The sequence below is a fragment of the Anarrhichthys ocellatus genome, unplaced genomic scaffold (genome assembly GCF_004355925.1).
Source record: "Anarrhichthys ocellatus isolate YVR2014 unplaced genomic scaffold, GSC_Weel_1.0 scaffold18, whole genome shotgun sequence".
In the NCBI taxonomy this organism is placed as follows: domain Eukaryota; kingdom Metazoa; phylum Chordata; class Actinopteri; order Perciformes; family Anarhichadidae; genus Anarrhichthys; species Anarrhichthys ocellatus.
In genome coordinates, this window is record NW_022280048.1 from 951,277 (window position 1) to 977,022 (window position 25,746).

The window sequence follows — 25,746 nt, forward strand, 5'->3', positions numbered from 1 at the left end:
GCACCACACCATGAGCTTTTGTTTCATCTTCTTTCATCCGTCCCTCCACCCACCAACAAGCTCTGATACTGTATGTGCAAACGCAATGATTTACCTGTTTGCACTGGAACAGCAGCGCCCTCATCATGATAGCGCCATACTGTATCTGTGCGACTCTGCTACTTTATTATAACATCTTACCTGGTAGTGTACAAAATAAAAAAACGTGTGCCAAGTGGAGGCTCCCAGCCTGATATTACACTCGGCTATATGAACATCTCAAACTTAATGTGCAAATGACTTACTGATATTGATGTTTCACTAAATTCTCGACTCACATTTGTTGTTCTTTTTTTCACCGAAACAGAAGAACAGAATGTGGTTGATGCTGCTTTTGTTCCTGAGTTCACGTGTGTGCACATAAACCATATTCACTAATCTCAACTTCCCCATCAGCTGCTTCTGGTCCAACAATGTAACTTCATCTTTCACAGACAACTGACATCTTCTGCATTTCCTCTTTTAGAACCTACTGTGCCACTGACTATCTAACTTAATCACAGAAAAGATGCCTGCAGTTTAAGGGAGTATTTAAAAGCCCAATGATGCCCCATGTGATTTTAAACAACCTGTTTCACGCCTCAGTTTAAATTGTTGATGCTCACATGAACACACAAACACACACACAGACAACACACACACACACAAAGTTAAGTTTAACACGCAGTTACCAGAAAATGTTCTTTTGAGGAAACACCCCATTGTGTCCCAAATATTCTATTATAAGCAGACAGACTTGACAATGGGTCATTAATCACACCTGGACGTCCCCACAGACACACAAACTGGATGTTATATTCCAGGTGACAAATTGTTTTTCTGACCCCCAGTTGACTTCCTATTGAAGGCATCAGCCAAGACCGGAAGTCTGACTGATTCTGAAAGCAAACAGGAGAGGCAGAAAGGCCACAGAAAAACTGATGAAAGTTTAAATATTCCAATGGTTTGCAATTCTGGCTAAGGCACAACGTCATTCGTTTCTAATGCCAGTGACACCACTACTTCATCCAGAATGCATCTCATGTATTTAGTTTTGTGTTCTATTTTGACACTTCAGTAATAGGACACAATAACGTACCTGCACACCCTTCAGAGCAGCGCTTCCATTGATGTTGTCTTAACTTGTGCTGCCACCCTTTGGGGTGTCTTTGTAGCTACAGATAATTGGCTCACCGTAGCCACTGTGGCTGCTGAACTGCGGTCTATTCAATCATTGTGAATCTTTTATTCACCCGTCTATCTGTCTATAAATCTGGGATCAATCAGATATGAAACAAACGCAGATTTAAATTTAACTCCTAAGTTTGTCAATATGAACAACAGTGTTCTTTCTGTCAAATGTTATTGGAACAGCACAGTATAAATTCAATTTATGGTGCTTTTCCCCCCCTAAATTCTCTTTATTTATGATAATATATTATTATATGATCATTAAAGTGACAAGCTATGAGATAAAAATACCATGACTAAAGTGGGCCACAGTCACGCCACCATTAACTGACTATTGAGAGCCGTTGACACACTTTCCTGATTGAAAATATACAGGAATATTACATGGATACCACATAGGACCGACAAAATACCAAATTACAAACGCATCTCAAATTCCAACAGAGAGTCACCAGCAATTAGCCCCCCATATGGAGCCTGTTACATCCCCCACATGTGAATGTGATAAAACGTGTTAATCACGGTGTTATGCACTGTGCTGCTCCATTAGACTCTGTGGGCCTCAGCGCCTGGTCCTATCCCTCCCTCGGGCTGCTGGCTAGTGAATCTGGAGACCTGCAGCCAATCACGGTCCACCTGGTGGTTATTAAAAACACGGAGGAGCTGCACGTAAACGCCTTTTTTGCTGCCTACTTAAATCTAGATTTTTTGTTTCTTTTTGTTGTTGTCAGGCCTTCGATTATAGCTCTTTTGTATGTTATTTTGCTTGTAAATTTAGTCAATGAATTTCCCTTAACCCTTGGTCCCTTAATAGGAAGCCCCGTAGTAAAGAGCTGCCGTTTGCTTTTCTTCTGTTCTTTGCATGGTTAGGGAGACAGGTTTGAGATGAGCGCTTAATGAACGCTTAAGGATTTCCTCTAGTTTGGCATATTATGTTAGCAAAATAACATAAAATGTCAAATGTTATTCTTAAGACAAGGTTTAGACATTCAGCGCGACGCCAATAATTATATAAATATAATATTATATAATAATTATAATTATAATTACATATATATACATACACTTAAAAGGACCAATTGAAAACCAAATTTTGACTAACTTCTGATGGATATTAAAATCTATTACAATTCTCTAGTCAGGAAAAATAGAAAAGCAACAAAAGACCCAAGCAATATTTGAAACATATAAAATGTATTCAAGGATTCAAAGAATGATAACTAAAACACTCATGGTTTGTCAAAAGTATGAGTTTTATAGTCGGAATTGTGACATAAAGAATCAAAACTAGGAAATGTACTAATACAGGACTGTGATGGTGTCTTTCTTAAAATCCATTAAGCCATTTGATTTGGTATATCTAATATTTAGACATAATATCTTCTAAAATTTAATTGTCAGGAATCCCCTTTTTTGAGTTAGTTAATCACAGTCACTTTATTACATTGTCTATTGTTCCTGGTCCCATTATATATATTCTTAATTGCTCAATCACACCGAGCCTGTGACAGATAGAAGACATGTTCATGTAGACAAGAACACCAAAATGCTATGGAACCATCAAATATTTGACTGCTAATTAGTAATAACAGTTAGAACACAGCCTAGCTTACAGCTTTCTACACCCGGTCCAGTTGAAGTATTAACAGCTTTATTCATCTTTATGAGACTAATTAAAGTTATAAAGTGTGGAATACAGGATATGCATATTTTAAATTTTTTAAATCAAACAACTGGAAAACTTGCTGACAAATGCAACATGCACATTACTTTTAGGCTCTATTGTTTTACATGAAGGTGGCGCTGGCGAGCTGCTCCTCTCGAACAGACAGCTGATTCCGGATCTTGGTCACCTCAGCCTGCAGCATTGCATTCTGGTCCTGGCTTTGGATAATGAAGTCCTCCAGGCGCTTTGACATGTCCAGCTCAGGCTCTGTCATAAATGTTAAATACTGCAAGAGTTACACAAACTTTTGCAACGAACAACCAAACTGGACTCGTGTCTTTTCTGTCCTATCTGGTCCCTCTGATAGATGATGACTACCAGAAGGCCATGGAGCACAGCCGGGCGTAGAGGCAGATCCACATCGCCACCAACGGAGGACATTGGGATTTATCTCATTCCATCCCAGTGCTGCTGCAGGAATTCGTTCATAAAGCTGATGTACTCCTTCTCTCCACACCTGAATCAGAACAAAAATATTTAATTTACTCAAGCAACTTAAGGTAAACCAAGTAGATTCTTCATTCTCTATAGTTGCTGCAGCTGCTGACTCGGTTTCGAGTCCACATCGTTGGCTGAGAAAGACTCACACACACACCCACACCCACACACACACACAAATCACTTGACTGCTTACACCTTTTGTGCTGCAGATGTAATGAATTTTAGTGAACTGGGGAGTTGGTGAGTGGCGTGTATGTGTGTGTTGGTACCTCTTCCTCTGGAGAAATTAGAATTTGTCCATCTTCAAGCATACAGTTGCTAATGTCCCACAAGGGCAGCTCCTAAGGCGGGGCCAAATCTGCCACACAAACAGACCTGCACACACAAACACACACACACACACATTGATATTTTCCCACTATGCAGCTTGCATTGAACTGTTGCAAGCGGTCTATCCACACTATACAATCACATCTGATTGATCACACTCTGCAGAACCAACTATATAGTCAAATGATAAATGTGACTATTGCATTGACATAATTACAGGCACTACACGCTGGCACTCGTTTGCTTTTATTTTGGTGGTAATTATGGCATGATGGCACGTATCTCCCACAGGACTTGGCCACTCCTATTTGTGGAGTTGCCGACATTAATGATGCTATCGCTCTGGTTTCATGACACACCAGGACGAATATACTCACATCTAGTTTTCCCTTTGTGTACACAACCTTCAACATGTATTTGCATGACACTTCCGGTTTCAATTTTCTCCTTTTCAATAAGCTTAATTAATTGACATGATGTTTTAAGTAAATGCAAGAATAGATAGATAATAAACAACAATAATACACCCATAAATAATGTGTATGTAATGAATAAGATGTTTAATATGTATAATCCAAATTAAATCTCTTTTTGTCTGTGTGTTGCCAACGTTTCTCATTGTTTCTGTGGTTTCAGTCAGCCGAGTCCCAAATATGTAGGCTACTTAGTTGTTTTTTTGTAAACAAAAACTCCTAAACTTGACACTGACACCACGCTGCTGGAGACCAAGACTGTATTGCTGGGCCCACTGGAGTGAAGGGAGGCACGGCAGAACTAGTTTGGGGTCCAAACTGGACTGTGCGTCTGCTTGACATTCAGATTTGGCAGGTGTTTCTTTGCTGGCAGTTTGTAGCTCAAACGCTATGTGGCGCCCTCGCACCGTGAGCGGAGCTCGTCCTGCCCGGTGCCCCGAGTCTGTGGTAAACCCTCAGAAACTCACCATCCAGCGTTTTAGCCCTCACACCGGAGCGCACAGGCGGGCGGGCGTCTGCGGGAGCGCACCGGCTTTCAAGGAGGGATGGACGCCTCTGCGCCGATCCAGAGGACAGCTGGGCTTTGTTGGGTGGGAGAGGCGGAGGCTGAGGCCGCGAGGAAGAGGAGGCACGTGCAGTCAGTTTCGATTTAACTCCTCAACCGGCTACTTTTACGCAGGGTGGAGAGGTACAGCAGTCTGCTGCCTGGCTGTGTAATCCGCTTACCGGGAGGAGCAGGGAAAGCCCTCACCAGACTGAGACAGAGAGAGAGAGAGAGAGAGAGAGAGAGAGAGAGAGAGAGAGAGAGACGGGGAGAGGGAGAGATTTAAGTCGGACAGGGACACAGAGAGTTGACAGGAGTGGTCATATCTGGAGCTTTTGTCCTGCAGCTGGAAGCTTAATTGAACGGGCAGATCCAGACTCTGAGGAGGACTATCATTCAAGCTGTTTGAATTCCACTTCACATCATGAGTGGACCGACAAATGGTAAGCTATCTGTGTTTGTGTGTGTGTGTGTGTGTGTGCGTGCGTGACATTTGCGTAAGTGTGTGTGCTGGTGAGGTGCACACGTGTAGGCTATGTGTGTGTGTGTGTGTGTGTCTGTTTTCATGTGAGTCTGTGTTTGCTGCTGCTGCATAATCAATAGCATAATGTCCTGGGAGTGTTTAACCTGAAGCAGACATAAACAGCCCTTCAATGAGGTTATTGATCACTGACTCACTTATTGACACTGTATTTCATCATGTTATTAGCCGGCTCTCTGTCAATGAAGGTTAGAGACAGAGGCTGATATTTTGTATTGATATCTGTCTCAGGAGCCACTCAGGTCATCCATAATTATATTAAATGAATAAGTCAAATTGTTCTCTTTTTTGTGTGTGGGAGAGATCAGTACTTATCACAATCAATAGTAGTCAGGTAAGAGTAGCATCTGACAGCTACTCGGATGTTTTCGAGAGAAGAAAGAGGAAGACAAAGCTGCACATCTTTGGTCTGCAACGTGCCTGCCACATATTAATATGTCCCAATGTCTAAACATAGAACCACAGAAGGATGTTTTTAATAATGTGAAACCACTAAATCCCCAAAATCTATTTTCCAAAAAACAAAAAAAAAAACAAAAGCGGCTCTGCAGACAAAGCGAGTACTCACACCTCCTAGCAGCTACTCAGGTTTATAGCTCGCATAAGGGAGATATTTATCCTTAAAGGGGCTCCGGCGGGGGCCACACTGTTGCAAATATGTCAGCAAGTGGTCTGGTTCACACTAAGGGAGACCTTATTGTTTAGCCACAGGGTCAAAGGTCAGAATAAATGTGTTTCTGTCGAACAGTACAGACTTTGAAGTCGCTTGCTGCAGAACTGTACGCAAATAACGTTCAATTTCTTTTATGTTTTGTGAGGGGTCATGAGGAAACAGATTTAACGTTTTGTCTACTCAATGATTTTACTCATGAGTTAACGGATCATTTTACAAAATGAAAATCGGAGAAAGACAAATTGCTGTTTGGTTGAAGAGGCCACCTCAGAGTGAAGTTAACGTGTGTCGAGGGCTCACCAGAGAAAAGGTTGGGAACCACTGTGTAGACGAGGGTTAGAGGTTGTGTGTGAACAGGACATTATACCTGGCTGCTGGTGTGCGTTGTGTTAAGACGATGCACAACACACACACACACACATACACGCACGCACACACACACACACTGAAGCACAAAAAGTACATGTATAATATATGAACATGTCGTCACCTTCATCAATTACATACTGTTAACTAGAACATACAACGTTTAAACACACAAAAGAACACACTCAGGCTCTCTCTCTCTCTCTCACACACACACACACACACACACACACATACACACAAACATGCACAACCACTATATCTGTGGTTCCAGTCTTGTGCTGCCATCTGGCTACAGAGCCAATGCCAGCTTTTGTGGTGCACACACACACCTACACACACACACACACACCTACACACACACACGCACACACCTACACACACACACACGCACACACACAAACACATACTGGTCATACAGTTTGTCCGGAAACATTTTTGTCCCAATTTTACCTTTATAGACCTTTACCTTTACATTTATAGATCCACAACTCTCTCTCCTGCTGTCATCAGCTTAACCTGCTGGCATGGTGTGTGTGTGTGTGTGTGCGTGTGTGTGTGTATGTGTGTGTGTGTGTGTGCTGCGATTGCATAATACTCTTGGAGGCAGCAGCATTAACTGTAATGTAATTGAATTGGGTAGAATACAGTAGAATCATTCATCAATCATTGCTCAGATTGTTGCGCACTGGATAGAGGTCAGTTGATTGTTACAGGAAATCGTAATCAATATTGATCGGATATGCTGCCAGTCAGTGAAATCTATTCACAACTGCCCTACCATGACACATAGCTGTGTGTGTGTGTGTGTGTGTGTGTGTGTGTGTGTGTGTGTGTGTGTGTGTGTGTGTGTGTGTGTGTTTCACACAGCGTAAATAAATTACTTTTTTTTCTAAAAGGGATTTGACCAGTTTCATAAGCGAGGACGATAGAAGTGTAATCCCAAAACATCCGATGTTCCCTTTTCTGTCTCTCATAGTGCGTGTGTGTGTGTGTGTGTGTCATGTTCTGCATGTATGTTTCAAGATTCAATATTCAAAGCTTTATTGTCATGTGCAGAAGTTGCAATGCACTCTCTGATTGCCATAAATGGAGAAAAGAAACGGAAGTACTAAACATAGTAAAAGTGGAGTAGTATGAGTGTAGACATAATGAAGTATAACAACAGTTTACAGTTTACTACATCAATGCAAATCTGTAAAGTGTAGTTACAATAGCAAATCAATAGTACAAATGTACATAAGTAATTGTATATTTCCCGACAACTATAAGATACTGAAGGCCATCAGCAGTTTGAAATTTGTCTCAGTTAGTTAGTGTCCGTCTTTCTCTACACCTGTCTCTTAAGCCGCTTCCTTATAATGGATGCTGTAAGTCGGGCTGATCTCCCTGGCAGAGCAACAGACTTTCCAGGTGCCAATACTATTTACAAAGCCAACCACTAAGCCTTCTTCGTCTACCTTTAAACCTTCAGTCGATGGTGTGGTCATGTTCGTGTTTAATATTGTGTATGTATTTGTGTGTTTTTCCACCAGGATTGTTTGCCACATCTTTTGTGTGGCGTTAAAAATAAGTGTCCTTTTTTTTTTTTTGAGAGGGACAACAAACAAACGTCGGTATGATGTTTGAGTCAAATTGAGGATCTGATTTGTTTTCTTCTTTATCTGCAACACAAACCTGAGCATCTGTTTCCAGATGCATTATGCATTAAAGCTTGTGCTTAGCTGTCACATGTTCCTGTAACAAGACACTTGCCTGAGAAAACAAATGCATCACATCGTTTATGTTTTTGTGGCAGGGCTTTTTTTTTTTCTATCACATTGATAAGATGTTTGAATTCAGTTGAAAGGACGACAGAAGGAAGGGCTTCAGAAGGACAATAAGTGACATGTTTTTGATCCTTTCCTCAGTTCAGTACCAGTCAGGCCTTTATGGAGGAAACAACAACAACAGCAGCTCTCCTCTCTCCAGCCGTGGAAATTCACCCATTGTGTGTGAGCGCTGTGGGGAGGTGTGTCGTGGGGAGGTGGTGCGCGTCAAAAACACACACTTCCATGTTCTCTGCTTCACCTGCCAAGGTAAGAAGCTGCCACACACCTACACACACAAACATGCTTCTGTATATTCAGTGCACATTAACACCTCCTCTCACACACACACACATATGGACAAACACTTGCATCAGCTTCCCTTCTCCACTCACACACAACGTCTCATATTCATTTATTTTTCTATCTTGGACTTATGTGCTTGCTTGTATGGATTCCACCCACATCAATTTGCATAATTAAATATTTAATAATTGCCAGTACTCAGACAAGAAGGAACCAGCACAATTGAATCAATGATAGCTTCACTGAAATAGAAACTGAGCTACGACTTCACCAGGATCAAAGTCGATGACAAACTGTTTTTTATAAGAAAAAAACATTGGGTGACACAGAGGCATTGGTAATTGGATGCCACTGTCACCAAAAACAAAATTTTGATATCTCCACAGTGAACGGAAGGTGGAGGCTTTGTAGTTTTGTCTAAATATCCCAGCGGCCACTGCAGCACTATGATGTAAGTCCAATGGGAAACAATCAGTGCAGATATCATTTCTAAATACCAAAAACCCAGGCTCGGATACATGATGACGTACAGTACATGGCAGTGATACTGTACTACCATCTGGGCCGCAATATGTGCCAGGTGAGTCACCGAGCATTTTCTTTGGGATTTTTTTTGTACTTTTAATATAAATAATGGGCTAGAGTGCCTTAAAAAACCCTCAAAGTAGACCAATAGAGCTTGTTTATTCAAAAAAGTGCTCAGGGAGGAGACCTCAGACCTCCCAAAAGAGGTCCAGGCCCCAAATGGAGTTCGTTTTGCTAGAGTTAGATGAGAAAATTGATACCACTTTCATATCTGTAAGTTAAATATAAAGCTAGAATGAGCAGCTGATTAGCTTAGCTTAGCATAAAGACTGGAGGCGGAGGAAAACGGCTAGCCTGGCTCTGTCCCTGCAGCATCTATACATCTTACCAGTTAACATGTTGATTTTGTTTGTTTAATCCAAACACAAAAAGAAAAAAAACAACAGCTAATTCCCCTTTCTTTGAGCCCCACCTTCAAAAAGCTTAAGTTGAGTACGACTGCTGGAAGACACATTGCATTTGTCCAGATGTGTGTGCATGCGTGCTGTCTTTGCATGTGCGCATATATATGAGTGTTTGTGTGTCTTTGCATGTTTGAGCTCCACCACTGAGCAGGTGGGACAGATCACACAAATAGAGGTCTGGAGTCAGCAGCTCACTTAACAGTGCTGTCAGCAGGTTTTCAGCCCGAAGTCAGACTCCAACCAGCTAACCTCCTTTTCACAGGCCGAGACCCACACTGTCCCAAAACACTGTTTTCTCTCTTTGATCTGACAGTTGCATCGCTTGAATGCACTCAGCCACAAAGCAACAACGAGGAGGGTTTTCTATTTTAAATCTTAAAAATAACTTGAGCTGAAATAACAGATTTGATAGTTTGTTTGCTCAATCGAAGCCCTCAGGACACAAGCTAGACGTATTGACGGCAGTGTTCTCCCTTTGATATTAAAGTATATATTATTATGGACAATTAATCTTGCAGAGTAAGCTTAATGAATTCGAGCTAATGGGCCGTGGGTCAAGTAGACGTCAGCTGATGAAGTGGACAAGAATCAAATTGTCAGCTTTTAGTACACAGGCGTCTTGTTTCTTTTCCCTCCTCTTTCCTCCCCACTCTCTGCGGCTCTCTTGTCTCACATGCTTTGTTTGTAGCTGTGAATGTCATTAAATGTGGTACAAAGATTCATGGTCCCCTCAGGGTGAATCAATCGATTCCTGATTGATTCATTTAAGACCAAATCCCCATCAGTCTCAGCTGTAGTGTGTGTAGTGCTGTTTGCCTGCTAAAGCAATGAGACTTTAAAAATGGTAAAATCCTTATTAGTGCACATATGTGCACTGTTTCTACCGACCACTCCTCAGTTAGACTGTTAGACTTTCCCCTTTCTCCCCCCTTCTCCTTCTCTTTGATCCATCCCTCCATCCTGATCACACTCCTGCAAATGCTGAGGAGCTTCGCAAGAACAACCATCCCATGTTGATGATGCGAATAGATGAGGGACGACCGTGACAGGACGGCAGATCTGCGCTGGATGGACAGATCGATAGCCTCATTGATACCTCTCCTGGGTCCCCCCTGTCTCTTCCTCCACATCCTCATCCCCTTCGCTTTGCTTGTCTGCTTCCCTTTCTCCTCACACATGATGCCTTCTCGTTTCCTCTTCCTCTAATCTCTCCCTTGACTCCCATCTTGCCTTTCTTCCTCGTTTCCCCACGTCTCGTCTTAGCCTCGTGTCTAAAATAATCCTGCCCTCTCGTCTTCTGCATCCGAAAATTGAGCCCCGTTCATCTTCTGTGACCTTACAGCATCTCTTTCTGTAAAGAACAAACTCAGTCATTCCTGGGGAAAAAGACAAACATCGCACATAGTCCATTTCATTCCCATTTATGGAGACTTTTGCAGGATCATTTTCAGTAAGAGTCCCTCCTCGAAGGTGATGTACGACGGGCGCACACTTCATTTATTTGGATGTATTGTACAACTGCAGGGTCTTCACCTTCTCAACAGAATATAAAACAGACTCTTACAAAGCTTATTGCAAGGCCTGACCCACTTTGGTTTGAAACAAGTTAGCACATCAGGAGCGGTGTGTTTAATCAGTATTGGTGTATGCTCAGCTGTACAGACAGGCACGGATGGCTCTTTCTTCAGAAGAGACTTCAAGGACAAACTGTGAAGCATTAACCGCTGTATCAGCTCAGCTGTGCGGCACTCTTTTGTGTGTGTCCTTGTATGAGCATTTGCACCGGGGCTCAGTGTGCCGCTGTGTTTATGTGCACGCTTGCATGTTTTCTTGTGTGTCTGGAAGCAAAATCAGAAAGAAGAGACAGTCAACATGCACATCAAGTAGAGGTGTTTTGATATCGTATTTTCCTTCCCGATACTGATACCGATACCTGAGCTTGCGTATCAGCCGATACTGAGTACCGAGCTGGTAAAATACGTTAAAAACAAATGTACGAGTGTGATATGATCGCTATCACTTGCTAGATTGAATGCCATAGAGCTTTATTTTATTATCTAGTTTGACAGTCACTGAAAAGTAAACTTTTAAAAAATTACATCAAAAGGAATAAATAATTCTTCGAATAAATTGTTAAAGTGCAAACACAATTTATGAGAAGGAAGTGAGATGGCTCATTCATTAGCAAACGTTAACGTTTCAGAGCTAATGAAGGAAGTAACGAGTGAGCCATCTCACTTCTTTCTCATCACGGCTGAGACATCAGATAGCGAGTGACATATGCTGTTGTTCCTGTGCTGCCTGGATGAGCTGGTAAATGATAACGTGATATTGGATCGGTGCGTAGAATCACATACTTGCTGATACCCGGTCCATTGAAAATGAGGCAGCAACTCTCGTATCGAGCCTCCGGGAGTTCTTCTTTCTTGCCTCCATCTTCATTTATATCCTTTCTTTTTAAATCACTTCTTGCGTGGCCTCTTTCTTTCATTCCTTACACCCTGTGCATGCGCCGCTGGCAGTAAACAAAGAAATCATTATCTGTTGACTTTCTGCCAATTGTGTTTGTTTGCGTGCATGTGTGTCCAGACCCCAAGCACTTCAATCTAATAGGCTACAAATCACTGTTAACAGATGTAGAAGAAATATATCTAAATACTTCAGTGCCTCCGACGAACTGCAGCTGAACCTGCCCCCCCCCCCCCTGATGAGCAGGAGGGAGGGGAAGTGGGAGGCTGGTGATGAATGAAACCAATGGAGCAGAGATTGAAGAAAGGGAAAGTCACAGGGATAAAAGGGAGGAGAAAGAAAATGCATTGAGCATGATTTTATTTATTGATTTGTATTTCTTTTGTGTATTTGTGACATGGAATTTATTTTCTGTTTGCGTTCCCTACGAGCCTCATCTTCTTTCTCCCGTCTGCAGTAGAACGTTAGAAAGATCTTTGTGCAAAGCAGCCAATAATCAAGTTATTTGTTGTGTTGACTCCTATCCTAACCTAACATCATGTTTAAATCATGACTTTAATCTGATCATTGGTTTGGGGCCCCGAACCGCACTGACTGCAAAAGTTGTTCACACTTGCCGAATGATAACTGAACCACTGAAACTGCAGCAGTGATGGTGTCATTTACTTCTTACTGATCCGCTACGACGGCTTACAAACGAGCCATTTCTCAGGCCTTTAATTTCATTATATGGCCTGAATAATTTCCCTTTTGATCGTTATCTCTGTCTGGTGATGATAAGTTCTACAGGTCCCTACACAGACTGAGAATGGATGTGCTCGACAGTGAGACAGAGTGGAGGCTGGGTGACTCTCTTGATGGTTGTAGACGGTCATAAAAATGCTGTTACTCTCTCTGCCGGCGCTTCAACCGTCCAGCAGAGACAATCGCCAGTAAATGTTGAATTCTCTTAAATCCATGATGTCAATTTCGCACCAATGAAAGTGACTATAGTTACTGTGAATAGGACTCTGCTGTATCTCTGAGCTTCTGTTATTATTACATTGAAACACTGATTTATTTTTTTATATATATATCCATGTGCACACTCACGAGCCCAAAGTGCCCTTTTGAGTATGAATGTAACCAGCTGGTGCCTCCAGTCCCGTCAGATAACAATCAGCAAACCGACACAAATTACACGACTAAATACATTTTTTTGTTTCTTTTTTTTTGTCCGTTTCTTTAATTTTTCTAATTTTCTTTTGTAATTTGACAACTTTTTTATTTTAAATGTCTGAAGCTCAATGTTGATCATTCAAGAGCACCAAAACATTTGTGATTATTTGTGAATAATTTGTTCTTGTTTCTGAAAGTGGCATGTGATCTGAAAATGCAAATATACCGGAGGTCCCTCTGGATTCCAGGCAAGCCTCAACTGCTCCCTCTCTTTCCGGTTTGCCTCCACATCTTAATAGCTTTCCATTTAGACAGCGATGAATGTGTGAATGCTATCAGCAGAGTGAAAAAGGATTAAAAAAAAGTCTTCCTCAAGTGTGTGTGTCTTGAAAACAGAGGGAAAGAGTGTATCTTTATCTATATGAAGGTTTGTATACATCATGTTGTCACAGCTGGCTGGAAACCACATAACTCCATCTTTTGAATCCCAGTGGATAGTAAGAAAAGACGGTTGCCTTGTTGAACATCATTTTGTGAGCAGCTTTAGTCTCAGGCAGACTGATAAAGGTCAAGCTGGCATTTTAAAGTTGTGCGACAGCAGCTTTGCCATGACAAGAAAGAATGCAGTTATCAGAGACAGAGTGGGAAAACAAAAATACTGTACAGCGTTTCCCGCGCTTGAGAACGATGTCCTAGTTCTTCTTTCCGATATGAATACATTGATTCCAATCTTCAAACTAACACAAATGTAAGAAGATCATTCTGTTGTAAGACAATAATGAAGATGGTGTTAAAGGCATCAAGGCATGTGTTGGAAAATCACCTCCTTAGGTTCAAATTTACAAATTAACACATATGCTGAAAATGGACTCGGACTGGAGTCACGCAGGTATAAACTTTGAACAGTTTAAATACAGTGAGCATTGTGACGGAGTTCCATCCTGGTTCAGTGTGTTTCTGGCGCCTTCAGAAAGAAACAGATAGAAAAAAATAGAAAACCATAATACTGGTTTGTAATTTAAATAACCACATTAAGACAATTCCACAGACAATCAGCCTTTTTGTGTTTCTTTCATATCCTGTAATAATGCCTTTCATGTCTCTTGTAAAGCACTCTGAATTGCCTCGTCGTTGGAAGGTGCTATACACATAAACTTGCCTCGATGCAACAATGTGCCTGCACTATGGAGCTCTTGGCAATAATGGCACTTTTTACGGTCAGCAGTTAATGGATGTAATGTAATTGCAGATAGTCCAGTGACAAAAATGTGCAGTGAACAGCAATACCATCTACATAATATTACAAGAATGCACTTTTAAAAGGGCATGGCAAGTTACCATGACATGAGTCCATGATCCCTGGGCTTCATCAAAGTCTTTCTCTCTAAATGAAAACCAAAAGGTTCATGTGTTTGGCTCCAGGCTTATGTGGAGAAAACTAAACTACAGTTCACTTACATATTGCTTTACTGTCTTTATGACTTCAGGTTGGCTCCAGTAGACGCATACATTAGGCAGCTGGACTGCTTGTCTTGCTCCACAGTGTCTCTTTCTCTGTCTGAGCCACTTAACACACTGGCTCGGATCAGATCGGATCCATTCACTCCATTGGGTTTAGAGCCATTAGCTTAATTAGAGCCCAGACATTCAATTCACTGTCAGATATTTGGATCCGTTGGCTGCCTTTCCAATGCCTAACTTACTGTACTTCCAGGTTGTATCATAGCGCTTCGTTGAAACATCCACTGGTTGGGGCTGTACAGTACGGCTTATAACACGACAGATATGTGGACTTGTGCACAGCTGAATGGGTAAAGCATGGCGCTGACACTGACAGCATGAGAGATTCAATACATTTTGGGGACATGCATGAAAAAAAAAACCTGTTGTAGATCCCGAATCGCTGTTATAAAGTCTTTAAAACACAACTGATGGGAGGTAAGAGAGAGTAAGCTCCCTACCTCCCTTATAGCTGGAGCAAATCATCGTTCAGCTCCTTTTTATACGATGTAACCAACCAGCTCAGCAGAGACCACGTCATCCTCCGGCACAGCTGCACCAGAATCAATCATTTGGCTGAAGGACTCAGCATTTGCTGAATAAAAGCCATACATCATGCTGTCAGTGGACGTAGTAAACACAGCGGGAGCGCTCCTGTGTCCCTTTGCCTGGACATGCATCCATCACACTATACTCACATAGATGCATATAAACATATGTACACATGCAGGTACATATGTACAAACTATTACACTCAGGCACTCATACCACATTTTTTCATACCTAATCTTACATGCACAGACAACCAAAACATAGTATAAAAAAATTAACAGATTAGTTGGTTACTGGTCTAATCCTCAAAACCAGATTAGAGTACTAACCCTTTAAAGGTCAGAGAACAACAGATTGCACTCTTAACAACCCCACCCCCTCCACTACCACACACACACACACACACGCTAAATACTGGCCATGTGTACTGTTAACTACTCTCAAACCAGTTGTCTTTGTCTTAAATATAACATTAAGTCAGACTTGCTATACAGTTAAAATGACCTGTTGCATTAAGCTTCCCTATCATAGACTGTATATAATAACTTCCCTATGAGTGACAAATGTGAGACTCTTGCGGAACGCATTATGGGTGAAAAGAGCAAAAATGGCGGATGCAATAGTGACAGTACACCAAGTATGGGAGAAAGTAGGGTAAATGGCATAAATCCAACGGTCGTTAGAACCTTTAAGGATGTTCAGAAATAATTAGGACTGTGGTACAAGCGTTATGCACCTGCAGAAGGGTAAACCTTTAGATCTGTGGATGAACACTGGTGTTTGTGTCAAAGCAGACTGGCAACTCAAGTTTCTTAATTACAGTATCATACATACTGATCATATGTATTGATTTAATTATAGGCATTAATGGCTTAAACAGTAATAAGAAATACATGCTGCATGCCAACTCCTTATCTGACTAGCCCTTTATACCTTATTTTTGTGTTTGCACTGTAGAGCTTTTCTTTAGTGAGGAAAGAGTTTCTATCACCGCTGCCATGCAGTGATTCAGTACCTACTTTCTCTCCTTGTATTTCGAAGGAATGATGTGAGCTGATTCATGGTTTTTTCTCTCTCTGTTTTTCCAGTTTGTGGCTGTGATCTGGTGCACTCAGGTTTCTTCCACCACTCTGGCGAGTACATCTGTACAGAGGACTACCAGCGGCTGTACGGGACCCAGTGTGACAGCTGTGACCAGTATATCAGTGGGGAGGTGGTGTCTGCACTGGGGAGGACGTACCACCCACACTGCTTCGTCTGCAGCATCTGCAGGTATAGTCACAACACACTCCTGTAATTTCTTGCCTCATATTCAGAAACATCCTTTTTTTCTGCTCTGGGAATTCATTTAAAGTATTTTAAACATAGTATGGTTGACATTGGTAGTAGTAGTAGAAGGAGAATTGGATATTTAATATTTCAAATTTTTAACACCATTCTTTACAGCTCTTTGTGTTGAGTCGTCAGGGATCCTCTTGGCACTGCTTCATTCCTGTAACTTGTGATTACAAAAACAATTAGATTCTCACAGCGCCACATACTGTGTTTTAATGACTTTGCAAGTCTGTTCAGGACTTCTTGCATACCACAGATGGCCCTTTACAATTAAAAATGCAATGATGTATGAGAACTGCGGGCCAGTATAATTCCTGTGTCTGTGTTTGGTATCACTGACCAGTGTACACCAAAGCTACTGCACACTCACGACAGTGCTAAGAAACACTGTAGGCGATGTTTTAATTGAAACTCACAGTCAACACAACTTGATATAGCGAATTAAAAGTAATAAATCAAAGTTTCTGGACTCTACAACTCCCATAATGCAAGTTGATAGCGTATTTCCTTCAACCGCATCTCTCTAATAAGCTCCCATATTTTTTAAACATGACATCCTCTGGGTTATTTTCATAGACTGTACATGAGAAGTGAACGTATTTACTGTGACGTCACCCATTGGTTTGTGGACTTTTGTTTTGAAGCCTCAAGTGAGCAGTTTTAGCCGTCGCCATCTTGGTTTTTGACAGTTGCCATCTTGGCTTTTTGCAACTAGAAGTGACAAGAGAGGGTGGAGCTAAGTACAACAAAACTCTGAATAAGACTATTTTTAGGCGACCAAAAATGTTACAATTAACTTTCATGAACTGGAGACACATTGTGAAAGTTCTCAGATGAAAACACAGACAACTCCAAGGCTGGATAACGCCGTGGTAGGAACCTGTCAATCACAAGGTAGACACGCCCTAAAGCACACTCTGCTTTATGGTCTATTTGACTCCAAACGTGACCATAATTCACTAAATGAACATCATGCTGTTTTGAAGAAGACTTAAAACGAGTGATTGAATCCATAAATTCCATTCCATTCCAGACATTAGAAAGAAATGAAGTTTAAGGCACTCCCGGATAGGCTTCAATTCTCAGACCCAGTGGTTGCCACCTAGTTATTTTACTAGAACTTAGAAAGAGATTATACAACTTTTAAAGGCTATATAATATATTTTTAAAATGCATATAAAATGAGTGGAGTGGCCCTTTAATTAGTACCAATTAATGACCCTTAAGTGCATCAGTGTAGGCAAGGCGTTGATGAGACATCACATCCAAGATCAAACAAGTTACTATTTGAAATATTTGAAATATGAAACACTTCATATATGTGCTTCGTGTCTGTTGTAGTCGGCTGGTCTCACTTTATTTCTTATATATCATGTCAATTTAGTATTGGCTTCAGTTCATTCAAAGCTGCAGTGAATGTAATAAGTAACTGAATGAAGTGTGACTGGTGAGCTGCACAGTAAATATGATGATAATATAAAAGGCTAACTGTCAGTGAGTGTGTTAGATGTACAGATGGATCATTAGCTTTTGAATTGCTTGTATTGACCGTTTTTCTAGTCCCCCTATTTATGTGTATGTGTTTGTTTGTGCACCCACTCCACTGAATAAGAACCCACTGTACTGAAATGTGAATGAAGCTTATTCATTTTGAAAATGACTCTGTCAGCATATTGCAATAAAATTGCGTCTCTCAAATGAATTTTATTCGCAAGCATTGACCGAACTCTCACAACAACCTCTCTGATGTGTGCAGAGGGGGCATGTAGCATAATACAGAGCTGGGCAGTGTATTGATTCTGACTTCCAATATGTGGGACATCAAATAGACAATTTGATGACAATTTGACAATTTGATGACAATTTCCTGCAACTAAACAGATATCAAAGAAAGGTCCTCCAAATATTCTCACTGCCACTAGACAGATCAGTTTAAAATCTTCAATAATGTGTGAGAAAATACTACTAGTAACTGATATCATCACCAAATAATGTTGAATCACACTTGGGATGAACTCTCTGTTTCTGAGGCGACTGCAGAACAGCAGCGGCTACTTTATCCTTTATCAGCTTGTGTGTTGCAGTTTTCTTATTTTCTACCGGAGGAGTTTTGGACATCTCTGCTGTCATCTGGATACAGATTTGTATACAATGAAAACAATTGGATTCAGCTGTGGCTGCATTGCAGATGCTCACCTCTGCCCTCACTCTATGTGGCTACAGCTGAGCCCTCAGGCTAAAAGGCATTTACTGTACATATTGATTTATACTTCAATGCCTTCTTGAATTCATATTTCAGTCTATTCTGCTAAACCAAAAAATGAGAAATAATGTTAATGTCAGATTGTTGTGTGAAATATAATCGAATATGTTCTCAGATACTGAAGGTCCATTGATTTACTATACATTTTTTAGTGGTGAATTTGAGAAAAAATACAAGTTCTGTAAGGATAACAAAAAACATGTCCTACTGGTGTTAAACTATATGCTCCTCAGTCTTAGTTTTTTCAGTATGAAAACCACAGCTGCCATTCCATTCAAATCCATTTTGTTTGGATAAAAATATATTTGCATTTGTCAAAATGTCTGCAAAACAAAAGTGTTGTATCTATCTGCACAGACAGATACTGCACCACTAGGGGGTAAGAGTTGAAATGTTATTTGGCGTTCTGGGTGAACAGTAGAACACCATATCTGCATAGCTTTACTGGAATGTTCTGTGTGTGTGTTTTCAGGAGTCCGTTCCCAATAGGAGACAGGGTGACCTTCTGTGGGAAGAAGTGTGTGTGTCAGCAGTGCTCACACACTCTGAAAAGCGACAAGCCCATCAAGGTCCATGGACCAAGCTGTAAGAAACAAACACACACAAACGTATGCACACACACACACATGCAAACCACACCATACTTATACTCTTAATTTTGAATGTTACATACACTGTATAAGGGATCATTCATGACAAGCTGTGCAGTTATACACAAACAATGCATGAAGTGAAGTTGTGTTTTTTTTTTTAAAGCGTCTGTGGTGCCATAGCTACTTGCCAGCAATCAATTCAGTTCACATTTTGAGTCATGACCAAGAAAACATCAAGACTTTGAGGGGGGGTCAAGACCAAGGCAGAGCGAGACCGAGTGAAGATCTGAAAGATCCACATTCCCATACAAACACCCACAGAGTGTGTGTGTGTGTGTGTGTGTGTGTGTGTTTGTGTGTGTGTGTGTGTGTGTATATGCGTACCATGAGAAATTTAATAAAATAATCAAAAGGTATTGCAGAGGGGAATTGTATGTGTGGGTCTTTTTCCTTTGTTTTCTGTGATCACTCACAGTACTGATTGTAATAAATAAATTAGACGACACATAGGATAATTTCAAAATAACAAGCCCTCTTTCTCTGAGACCGAGACAAGACTGAGTAAAAATGCGGTTGGTTCCGAGACGAGGCTTAGACGTTTTTAAAAATTCTCCAGATCGATCTAGAGTTCTACAGCACTGGTTTGTACTGCAGATAAAGATCTTTCAGAACTATTCACACATATGAAGTTTCATTTTTCTTTAAAAAGGTTACGTAATATGTTACAACACCCCTTGCACTGCAGTTTTTAGCTGACATGAATCAAACAGGAGTAAAGAGCGTATTTGTTGGTGACTATTTCCACCTTCTGAATAATACACATTAAGTGCCTTAGTGAGTATTGAAATGACCTACATCCAGCATGTAAGACCGTTTTCTCCCCGACAGGTGGAAAAGAACCCCAGAAGAGGTTCACTGTCCACCTTCTGAACGCTGCAAAACATACACACATCCCCCTGCAGCTTCACACCCACACACATGCACCCACACAAAAGGTGGCCTGCTGCTCCAGGTGGTCTTGTAGCCTGGTTCTTGTAGCTCCATCTGGCAAAGACAGTGTGACTATAACGACAGGAAAGAGGGACGAGGAGGAGAGAGGAAGGAGGAGAGAAGGGATGAGAGTTTGGCAGAGCAGAGAGACGAGGACTGAGTGGAAGCTCAGAATATTGAAGCTGATCTTATCTTCTTTTTTGTGTTCATCGCTGCATTTCCTGTTTCTCCTCTCTGCTCCTCTAGACTGTGCCGGCTGTGGCGAGGAGATCAAACAGGGTCAGTCTCTGCTGGCTCTGGAGAGACAGTGGCACGTCAGTTGCTTTAAATGCCGAACGTGCGGCTGTGCGCTCACTGGAGAGTACATCAGCAAGTAGGTGGCTTGATCCCCCTTATGTACAGTCTCTACTGTAGTTATGTTTGAGCCAATATCAAATATTTTCTCCACTGTGACCAGTGTGCTTTCAGAAAGCTACTTGGAGTACTCTTATTGTGGCAAAAGTAGGATTTATTTTTCGCCATCACCTGTGTATATCCGTTATTCATTGGCAAGACAAGTCTTTTAATCAACTAGACACAGAAATCACAATGAAAGATCTTTGTTTTTGCTCCAGTTGACTCATGTAGCTGAATCTTGCATCAAAAAGCAATGTGTTACAGGATAAATAACAGTGGAACAGTTGCACAAAGACAGCAGGGGAATTCAATGTGAGAGTATTTCATTTATTTTTTCACCCCATCAGGGATGGGATACCTTACTGTGAGACTGACTACCACACTCAGTTTGGGATCAGGTGTGACAGCTGTAACAGGTACATCAGCGGCAGAGTACTTGAGGTGAGTGCACGTTTCCATGTGTGGATATGTGTGTGTATGCTTAAGACAGATGGGAACAATGTTGGGAGAATGTGCATATTTTTTTCGTCTTTGTGGAGGAAAGTGTGGGTTTGTGTGCCAGTATGTGTGTGTGTACGTGTGTCCGTCTATAAAAAGCTGCGAAAAAACACAGCTGTCCCTCTTTAAATGTCTGAAGTGTTGACTGATGACGAAGCAGCTTTGCAAAACCAACAAAGCAACACTCTCCCATCTCCTCTACCCCTATTCATTCCTGGGTTTTTTTTTCTATTTCTTATCGTGCCTCTCCTCTCTCTTCATTCCTCGTTCTTTTTCTCCATTTCTTATCACCACACTTCGTTCTGGTTTCCTCATTTGTGTCATCCGCTGTAGTCACTCTCTCTCTCTCTCTCTGCCTTATTTATTTCCTCTCACTTTTCCTTTCCTTTCCTGTTCTTCTCCTCTAGGCTGGAGGGAAGCGATACCACCCCAGCTGTGCCAGGTGTGCCCGCTGTCACATGATGTTCCTGGAAGGAGAGGAAATGTACCTTACAGGTGCAGGAGGGGAGGGGAGCACCTGACAAATTGTACAACATATGTAAAACCAATATGCATTTATACAGCTTACAGGCATAGAAATTGAATTAGATGAACCCTGAAAGTATCCAGATGGCCAGTATGTGTGTGTGTGTGTGTGTGTCAAAGACTTAGAGAGCTGTAGAATATATGGCCACCTGATAAGTGACTGCTTTTAACAAAGCCCCGTTTTGTTATATAGCTTATTGATCTCACATATACCACACTCAGTGGTAAAGACACACACATACACACGCCGTCCCTCAGCTGATGTTTTCTTTGTACACACAAAGGTTGGAGTCAATTACCACTCAACCTTCGCCTCTGCTGTGTCCATTACTCTGCGCCGCCCCTGACAGAATTAATACGAATGAAACCGACTTTGCGGAAGTTGAAATTGAATCATCCAGGAGCTTCTGTTTTTACAAATTAGATAATAGTAATTAAAGGTAATACGCTTATTCATGCCTTCATGCAGGTTTACATGAGGAACTGGCAACCCTTCTTGACCATGTGGGACAAACTTGCATTTATATGCGTTTTGCTTAATAACCAACCAAATGTCCTACAAATTACTCTGAGAGCAGCTGTTTTGCATTAGCAATTACTTTTAGGAGGAAATGCATCGTAATGTCGGCCATAATATTTATATGGAGCTACATATAATTTGCAAATCTATGATTAAACGGCATCATTAAGTGCCCTGACCTTAATCTTAGCCATACCTCAACCACAGTTAAGCTTAAATACATGCTTATATTGGAGGAATAAGGGAAAATGTTGGCTGTGAACATTTTTGCAGATAAGTACAATGTCAAAATGTCTGATATGTTGAAGAAAAATGAGCAGCATTCCTCTGAAAACATGATGTTAATGCAAATGAACATACTGTATTGAAGCAGATATGGTTGTGCAAACAGGCCTCACATGACAATAAGAGCACAAGTGTTTCCTTAAGATGAGGGGGAAATGTAAAAAAAGAAATTCAAATAGTACATACACAGATGATTTAGCCTGACTGAGCTGAATCCAGATTAAAGGTAGAGCTACTGTACCGTAACATGTGGTTACACAGAGTCGCCACACAGGTTGACACACTCATTGACATTCTGCTGCTCACCTGCTCACAACCAACAGTAAAACTAAGAATTTGCATATTGTAACTGAAGTCCGTGTGTGTATTAATCTATGCCCGAAAATAGATGCAAGCTTTCTTTTCCGTGCGTGCCAGTGAATCTGCTTGCAAACATGTTTGCACATTTGTGTGTCTGCATATGAATGCAGGTGTGTTTGCTTGTGTGCTGAGCTCCGGAAAGCTGCCCCAAGGTTACATTCACTCCTTTTGATGACTTCAGACATGCTGGACGGCTGAGCAATCACCCTCTTGAGACACACTAGATTACAACACACGCACGCACGCACAACACATGCGCACACACATGCAATCAATCTCATGATACACGTCTGGAATAAGAAGTGGTGTGTGTGTGTGTGTGTTGGAGGTGGGGGTGGAGAACTATTTAATGAAGTAACTATGAATGTTTAATTTAAATTCTAAAAAGGGATAAGTGTTTTCTCGGTTGTGTTTTCATTATTCAGCATTTTACAAACATCCAATGGAGCTATGTTATATAAAGTCCAGTTCACTCAGTCCAAATAATGGTCACACTTCCAGTGGATTTCTCAACAATTTTGCCACAACTTTGGCAGCAGGTCATGGTAGGTTTCACTCAGGCGGTTAACATTTTGACTCTCATGCTTTACTCCTGCAGGTTTCGGACTGCAGCCTGAATTTTTTTATCATCATTGATCCACTAATTATAAAATTGTAAAATATGAAAAATAAGGATTCACGCTCAATATCAAGTTACCAGAGCCCAAACTGATGTTGTATAATTGTTTATTTTCATTCTAAAGAAATGTAAAACGTAACAATATCAAATGTATTTCTACTTAAGGAGGAATTCAGATGACTTGTTGATTCTCATAATTGTTATCAGGTAATTTTCTTTCAAACTAATCGTTTCAGGCCGTGTCAAGTAGAAACCGAATGTAGCTTAAGTGCATTTATGCACCTTTACCTTTTTTCTTAGTCTCTCAATAAAGTCTAAATATAAAAAAAGAAGGGCAACAGACATCAGGAGGTTAAAAGAATGGAAGTAATCATTCTACATATCTGACTGGTAACATTAGTGTTTCTCATGGCAGCATGATTCCGCAGAAAGCAAAACTCCTGAGGCCATTTAAATATCTGCTGCTTTATAGCATTAGAATTTCAAATGACACAAACACAAATGTCAATATTGCTTCCCTAGATTCCACAGGCTGCATTCATTCCCTTTGAATGTAACATAAGGAGGCCAGTTTTGTCCACTGACCTCATTTTGCATAAAGTTAATAAAAGCAAAAAATAAAAGTCAGACAAATTTCCGGCAGCTAATTTTCTCAGAACTGATGTGCAGCGCTGTTGTTTCGGATTTAATTCCTTTTCTCCGCACCGTTTAGATTCTCCTCATCCAGGAGATAAAGGATCTCAAGTCCAAGGCCATACATCTGTTCGGCAGCAGGGTTGAGGAGCGTGGGTGGGACGGGGGTGCACTGAATCACCACGCATGGTTCCTGTCTACAGTATTGATTTTGTGTGTGGGTGTATGTGTGTGTGTGTGTGTGTAGTCTCTGTGTATCTGTGCGCGTGTGTGTGTGCAGGTTAGATTGATGGTGTTGATAGGAGTTGTATATTGGAGTCATGATCAGCTAACTGAGTCCATTCGGTTCCTGCGTTGCCCCAAGGCCTGAGAAAATGTGTGTGCGTGTGTGTGTGTGTGTGTGTGTGTGTTCAAAGGGGATATATTACTGTCATTATCACTATCAGATCCACATGCATATAGCTTCCTGACATTAGTGGTTTATGATTATGAATATGAACATTCATTCCCTCTTTATCTTTGCTCAAAAGTAAAATGTCCTCTTCCTTGTTTCTTTTGTCTCTTCATTTAGGCCACCTCTTATTATTGTTCAATTCAGTTCAATTCAAAAAACATTTTTTTGGGGGGTCGACTGTTAAAGCACAATGCTGTCAAAGCAGTGGTTCTGTTTAGCATATGGTTATGCACAGGGTATGCAATATATGTGCATTTCTGAATAAAAAAATAAATAATAAGACTGGAAGTGAAGGAGATTGAATGTTTGATTTTGCACATACTGTAACGTTACACCACTCATCCCTCTCTGTATGTCTTTTTCGTTCTTGCTCACTGTCTCTTTAACACAATGGTCCACTATTTGGGCTGTATTTCTCTTTCGAGTCATTTAGTTAGTTAGAACTTAATTGTCCTTCAGTGCTTTGAGCTAAATGCTAACGTCAGCATGCTAACGGGCTCACAGTGTCAATGCTAACATTATGATGTATTGCAAGTATGACGTTAACCATGATCACGATCTTAGTTTAGCACTCACCCAAAAATCCAAAATACATGTTATCGACTTAGCTGTCATGCTTTTAATCAATCTAGATAGTTTTCGGTGTGAGTTGCCAAGTGTTATATCAGCCGTATGGATGTCGGCCTTCTCTCGAATATAATGGGACTGTATGGCACTCGGCTCGTGGTGCTCAAAGCGCCAAGAAAATACATTTGAAAAACTCAACAGCAACGTCTCATTCAAGAAAATATGACCCGGTTAATCAAGATAATCCTTAGTCCTCTGTCCAAAAGTGTTGGACAAAAGGACATTTTGACTTGTTGATGATACTACAAGAAAAGTTAAGATATCACCAAAGCTATTACAATTACCCTGAAAGGGGCATGGATGTGTGTACCCAATTTTATCCCAATCCATGTTGCTGTCCAATAGTTGTTGAAAGATTTGACTCAAAACCACAAATGTAGAAGTCATGGTGGCGCTCGCGGAAAAGTCTGCGGATCACCAAAGTTGGTAGGATTCATCATCTGAGGACCATGAATGTCTGAACAGAATTTCATGATGTGTTTTCTGTACGGAAGAAAATGGTGGACTGAACAACATTGCCATCACTTCAACTACTCCGCTAAGCATGGCTAAACTCTCTCTCT

General features: G+C 41.0%; 1 protein-coding gene and 1 long non-coding RNA gene across 4 annotated transcripts in view; one reads left to right on the forward strand and one right to left on the reverse strand.

Annotated features, from left to right (window-relative positions):
- Nucleotides 1–2,591: 2,591 nt before the first annotated feature.
- Nucleotides 2,592–4,913, reverse strand: LOC116388820 (uncharacterized). Its single transcript, XR_004213086.1, has 3 exons — nucleotides 4,647–4,913; nucleotides 3,646–3,751; nucleotides 2,592–3,392 (listed from the first exon to the last, which is right to left on the reverse strand). It is a non-coding gene; the product is annotated as an uncharacterized LOC116388820 (long non-coding RNA).
- The window catches only part of LOC116388819 (actin-binding LIM protein 3-like), a 36,083-nt gene continuing 15,007 nt past the window's right edge, over nucleotides 4,671–25,746 (forward strand). For 2 of the 3 annotated variants that reach the window (XM_031857032.1, XM_031857035.1), the window contains exons 1-6: nucleotides 7,186–8,381; nucleotides 16,174–16,357; nucleotides 19,156–19,268; nucleotides 20,513–20,639; nucleotides 21,010–21,103; nucleotides 21,568–21,655. In XM_031857032.1, coding sequence (XP_031712892.1) covers nucleotides 8,192–8,381; nucleotides 16,174–16,357; nucleotides 19,156–19,268; nucleotides 20,513–20,639; nucleotides 21,010–21,103; nucleotides 21,568–21,655 — 796 coding nt within the window. In that variant the 5' untranslated portion in view covers nucleotides 7,186–8,191. Of the gene's footprint in view, nucleotides 5,167–7,185; nucleotides 8,382–16,173; nucleotides 16,358–19,155; nucleotides 19,269–20,512; nucleotides 20,640–21,009; nucleotides 21,104–21,567; nucleotides 21,656–25,746 lie in introns of those variants that run through there. The other variant, XM_031857034.1, reaches the window with a different exon arrangement.